Source organism: Nicotiana tabacum, chromosome 16 (genome assembly GCF_000715075.1).
Source record: "Nicotiana tabacum cultivar K326 chromosome 16, ASM71507v2, whole genome shotgun sequence".
In the NCBI taxonomy this organism is placed as follows: Eukaryota; Viridiplantae; Streptophyta; class Magnoliopsida; order Solanales; family Solanaceae; genus Nicotiana; species Nicotiana tabacum.
The window spans coordinates 81,456,667-81,462,748 of NC_134095.1; the positions used below are offsets into that span (position 1 = coordinate 81,456,667).

Below are 6,082 nucleotides of genomic sequence, written 5' to 3' on the forward strand. Positions count from 1 at the left end.
TTAGCTGTAGTACAATTGATATACTAACTAACAAAAGAAAATCAACCTATGTATGAAGAGGCTTTTCTGTTAAAACACTTACTTAAAAATTTACAAATTTGACTGTTTCTTTTATATACCGAGAGTGTAGTTCTTTTATGCTTCATTGTCAATATAATAAATGAGTACTAACTTGTAAGAATTGATTTGTGGACAAAAGTTTGGGCTATACCTATACGTCTCAAGAAGGGCTGGAATGGTGCATTCCAGAAAAATATCAAATTACAGTTGGAGCGACTTGCTTTTGGATATTGGAATGACCAATACGAAACATATTTAGGGTAAAATTTCATGTCATCATTATTCAGTTAAAATTGACGCGACAAAATTCTAATTGTATGGTGATTTTGTAAGCCAATTACTGTTGAATTACTTTAGCTTTAGGGAATTCCAAATGAAGCCAACTGAGTCTAAGCTAGCAAATGGAAGAACCAATCAAAATGTACATTCTAGACATTGTGAAAAAGAAACATCAATGTACTAGTAGAGTTCCAAATTCTACTCCTGAACGATTGAAAGATGCATTAATTGAGACAACCATATGATATGCCAATGTTGTCACCACCATTGGCACTTCAAAAAAAAAGTCTATATAAACTTATGACAAGAAAACTCAAGTGACAGTAAACCTTCTAATTCAACAAATCTTGCTCAGGTTGCTCTCTTTCTCTGCTGCAAAACTAACTCACTCTTTCTTTTTGTCCTAGATTGTCTTAGACATATCTTCACTTTTGTTGTTAATGTTGTAATGAAAAGAGTTTTAAGTTTGTAAAAAACTCTGCATTATATGTTTAATCTGATACATTATCTTTCCTTCTTTATTTATTGTTCCATTAATAACTTTATGCAGTTGAGTTCACAGTTTGAAGGCTAACCAAGTAACCAACCACAAGATATGGAGCAAGAACTAGTTCTCTCCAAGAGCCTTGACAAGAATGAAGCTGTTATCATGCAGAATATCGATGAGAATGAGATTTTCCCACCTGAAAAAACCAACAATGTATTTTGCACAAGTAAAATAGAAGGCAATAAAAAGACTAAGAAAGGCTTAATAAAGATGCGAAGCCTGGATTTCGCAAAGGAATCACCAATACACGGAAAATCTCTGCCTCATGCAAGATCATTTAGTTCTCATTTTCTAATAAACATAGATGAGATAATGAGCGGTGATGATAATGAAAAAGGTGCACTTATAAGCAATACTTCAAGTGGAAATATGGGAATTTTCCCCTATGACCAATCCTCCATTACCTTACAAAGCATCTCTGATGACGAGACATTAGAAAACACGCGAAAAAGTAAGAAAAACATTAAGGCATCAGAACATAAAATATAGCAGCCTCAATAACGGCTACGTTGCCTTTTTTATGTATGTGATTTTTTTTGACAATTTTTGTTATTCAGAGAACAATATCTTGGAAGTGAAGACATCATGCCCTATGGATCAGGAGGATGAAGATTCATGCAGCTGGAGAAGAATACAAATTGAGACAACATTACGTATACGTCTTAAGGTGGTTAATGCATGGATCTGTTATGAACATTCAACTGCTTATTTGTAAGGATTAAGAATAAATATATTTTTGTGGTTGTTTTGCAGTTTCAAGATGTGAAGTACACAGTGGCATTGAAGGGAGAAAAGCATTCTGATGCAGAAAAGTGCATACTGCAAGGAGTGAGTGGTTCAGCCTGTCCAGGTGAAGTTCTTGCTTTAATGGGACCTTCAGGAGGTGGTAAAACAACTTTACTCAAGCTTCTAAGTGGAAAGGTAAAAAATGATAGTGGAATGATTACTTACAATGACCAGCCATATAATAAGTCATTGAAACAAAGGTAAATGCACTAACTGCTCTTGATAAAAATTCCATCCTAATATTATAGTTCAAAGGGAGAATTATTGATAATCACTCAACAGGATCGGGTTTGTGATGCAAGATGATGTTGTTTTTCCCCATCTCACTGTGAAAGAAACCTTAATATATGCTGCTTTGCTTCGTCTACCCAATACGTTATCTAAAGAACAGAAGAAAGAGAGAGCTATTAATGTTATAAATGAGCTTGGCCTAGAAAGGTAACTTCTTCATTTTCAATTAACAAATGTATTATGTATGATGTTTCTTCTTTCCACTTCTAAGGGTGATATATTCTATCTTAACCAACAAAATAAGATCTTTTCATTAAGGTGTTAATTTTATGATTATACCACATAAAAAGAAAAGAATTATTAGTCACATGAACAGTCTTGTCATGTCAAATTGACTCTAGCTTAACTTTTTTGGTGCTTCTAAGACTGTAATACCTTGTAAAGTTGGACACTGAAGTTGTTATTTCAGGTGCCAAGACACAATAATTGGAGGGACATTTGTTAGAGGAATTTCAGGAGGCGAAAGAAAACGAGTTTGCATTGGAAATGAAATTCTTCTGAATCCATCACTTTTGTTCCTAGATGAACCAACATCTGGTTTGGATTCAACCACAGCGCTTAGAATCGTGCAGATGTTGCACAACATTGCCAGAGTATGTACTCATTGTCAAAGAGTACTCTCATTTTAGACTAGCTTTCAAAAGTCTCATTGAACAAAACATCTTTTTTTTTTTTTTTTGATAGGCTGGCAAGACAGTGGTAACGACAATACATCAACCATCGAGTAGATTATTCAGCAGATTCGATAGGCTGATTCTTTTGGGACAAGGCTGCTCACTGTATTCTGGCAAAGCCTCTGAAGCAATGCTATATTTCTCTACAATTGGTTGTTCTCCCCTCATAGCAATGAATCCAGCAGAGTTTCTTATTGATCTTGCAAATGGAAATATAAAAGACAAGTCTATTCCTTCAGATCTAGAGAACAAGTTTCTACCAGGAAACCATCATTTTAAGAGCAAAAATGAAGGACCTTCCTCAGCTGATGTTCATGAGGTATAACAGATCAGCCTTCTTTTCTTCTATGTGATAACCATATGATAATATATATCTAAAAGAACCAAGAATTTCAGTATTTTGTTGGGGCTTATGAGTCAAGGTTTGCCAACGAAGAGAAAATAAAGCTCCTGAATCATCGCCTAATAGAGGAAGATTCAGAAGTGCAGAGTTTGCCTAATTTAAGAGATTCTGGTGCAACATGGAACCAACAGTTTTCAATTCTTTTCACAAGAGGTATTAAGGAGCGAAGCCACGAATACTTCAGCAGTCTTCGGATAATTCAAGTCATAGCTACAGCTATTATTGTTGGATTACTATGGTGGCATTCAGATACTTCATCTCCTAAAAAGATGGCAGATCAGGCAAGTAATGCTTATTTTGTTTTAAACTAGTATGTTTCTATCTTGTTAGTTCTTTAACAAATTTGGTATGGAAAATTTGCAGGCAGGACTATTGTTCTTCATTTCAGTATTTTGGGCTTTCTTTCCTCTATTTACAGCAATCTTCACATTCCCACAAGAAAGGGCAATGTTGGTTAAAGAGAGATCAGTGAACATGTACAAGCTCAGTGCCTATTTCATAGCCAGAGTTACTACTGATTTGCTTCTGGATCTAGTTTTGCCTGTAATATTCTTGGTGATTGTCTATTTCATGGTTGGCTTGAAGCTGACATTCCCTGCATTTTCTTTAACTTTGGTCACTGTTTTACTCAGCATAATTGCTGCTCAGGTTAGAGGTTAATATTTTTGTTGCCGATTACTATTTACTACCATATTGAAGCATACTATAGTTGAGCTTGATATGACATTTTGGGTTCACCATGTTCAGGGCTTAGGTTTGGCTATAGGTGCAGCATTCATGGATGTGAAAAAAGCAACAACTTTTGCTTCTGTTACTCTCATGACATTCATGTTGTCTGGAGGATTCTTTGTCAAAGTAATTAGTACTTCCTCTGGCTCATAATAAGTGATATTTTTGCCCTTCATACACTCGTTAAGAAAATATTAATTCCTATAAAAATAGGCATTTGACTAAATTACCCATAACTAAAATTTGTATATTATTAACTTGACATGTTGGGATAGGTAAATAAGGCCAACTTTTGAAAAAACAAAGTTGTCACTTATATTGACCAAAATAAGAAGGTAAAAAAGCCACTTATTATAAACCGAAGAAAGTAATGTCTTATCAGCAAATGGATCACCTTCACAAGTGGATAAATCAACGTTAATGTTAGGTTTATTATAACTGTTGCTAACTTAATTACTGAGATGCTTTTGTTATGTCAAAGAGATTCAATAATTTCTCTATGTACAAAATATTTCCATAGTGTAATTTTTCGGCATAACAATTCAATTTAACCTCCTTCGGACCACGTAGCTACGTCCTTGCTAGCAGCAAGTACTACTTATTATGTACAATTTGCACCACCCCCTCCCCTATTTGAATGGTCTAGATCCCATTAGGCGTAGAGAAAAAGAACTCTATAAGTTTTCAGGAACAATAAATGAAGTAGGGCAAGAAAGAGTTTGTCAATATCAGCTGCAATGTGTACCTTAAAAAAAAAAAGGTCATCACATAATGAATGATTTTAGTTGTTTAAAGGCCAGCCCGATGCACAAAGCTCTCATTATGTGTGGAGTCTGGGAAGGGCCGAATCACAAGGGTCTATTGTACGCAGCCTTACCATGCATTTCTACAAGAGGCTGTTTTCCCGACTCGAACTCGTGACCTCCTGGTCATATGACAACAACTTTACCAATTACGCCAAAGCTCCCCTTCAATAAATTTAATTGTTTGTGACTTAAATTTTGTGATTGCAGGAAGTTCCAAGATTCATTTCATGGGTTCGGTATATCTCTATTAACTATCACACATACAGACTTCTCTTAAAGATTCAGTATAACTCCTTGGGATGTTCAACGTATGGATCAGTTGTCCCTGAGTCTGGTGGAGTTGAAGTGGGAGCAATGTTGGTGATGATCATTGGATATAGGTTATTAGCCTACTTCCTCCTTAAGAAAATGAAACTAAGAACAACTACATGATTGAATTTTCTTTTATCATTCAAGCTCCAATTACTACCAATAAGTTGTACTACAACATTATGTACTATATATGTTCTTTCTTAATTTATTTCATATGTTTCCTACTTTATTTTTATTTTTTAGTTGCGGACATAGAGAATTTTTGGACGACATATTTTGAACTTCTAATTTGCATCTAACCTCGATGTCTTCTTTTTCCTTGTTGTTCAGAAGTGGAGGCACATGGTGAGGTGTTTTACCTACTATGAGACGACAAAAATTATTTTCTAATTTTTAATTTACCTGAAAATAAAAATAAGATTTAAAGAATATTAGAAATTGAAGAAAGTAGAATGAAAATGCGAGATTTTTCATTTAACTATCTAAGCATATATGTGATTAATCATATGATGAGTCACCAATTCTTAATTGTATGTTGAACAATACACTATTTAAGTTATACATATAATCAAATAGAAATTAACCTGAACATTTAAGGTGTGTATTTAACCAAAAAATAGATCTCTCGATCAAAGTCTAAATTTAGAAGAAAAAAATAGGCTACTGATAACCAGATTTTACTTTATTTTCATAATGATATTTAAGAAAAATAATAAGAATGGTAGAGAAAATTTATTAAAAGAAATAAGGAAAAAATTGATGGTCAATTTATAAAATCAAGGCTGAGAACTCCGATAAAGCAGAGAAGTAAAGAATATATTTCAATAGTACTTCGAATATGTCTCTTACATATAAAATTATGTACCCTTATATAGGAGTGTACAATTATAACGGTTTGCTCACATAATTAGGGTTTATTATGGGTATTAATTATATTGATTGCCCATTACCACATATAGCTGTAACTGGCGTATTTATTGCTATAAATGTCGTATAACTGTTCCGATTCCCCTTCCTTATTTACTTATGGTTCATGTATCATTTCTTCTTTTTTATCCTTAGTCATTCCGTCCACGCCTCTTCTTTGATAATTGTCAAGCCTGGTTATTTTCTCTATACTGTCTCGTGGGTATTCATCCTGTGCCTTCCACTCTCAATTAATTTTATTAATTGAGAATGTCACTTGCCGGTATAT

The 6,082-nt window shown here is 34.0% G+C and overlaps 1 protein-coding gene across 2 annotated transcripts; it reads left to right on the plus strand.

The window, feature by feature from the left end:
* Positions 1-587: 587 nt before the first annotated feature.
* Positions 588-5,111, plus strand: LOC107766137 (ABC transporter G family member 22-like). 2 transcript variants are annotated; one of them, XM_075233002.1, is made up of 11 exons: positions 588-694; positions 890-1,337; positions 1,444-1,553; positions 1,640-1,872; positions 1,955-2,110; positions 2,373-2,556; positions 2,648-2,956; positions 3,034-3,325; positions 3,408-3,688; positions 3,788-3,895; positions 4,783-5,111. In XM_075233002.1, exons 2-11 carry the CDS (start codon positions 935-937, stop codon positions 5,005-5,007), a joined length of 2,301 nt encoding a protein of 766 aa, XP_075089103.1. In that variant the 5' UTR covers positions 588-694; positions 890-934; the 3' UTR covers positions 5,008-5,111. The 2 variants fall into 2 exon arrangements, with proteins under 2 accessions (XP_075089103.1, XP_075089104.1); XM_075233003.1 differs by lacking the exon at positions 588-694 and having other exon boundaries at positions 800-1,337; positions 3,408-3,695; positions 4,783-5,025.
* Positions 5,112-6,082: the final 971 nt, after the last annotated feature.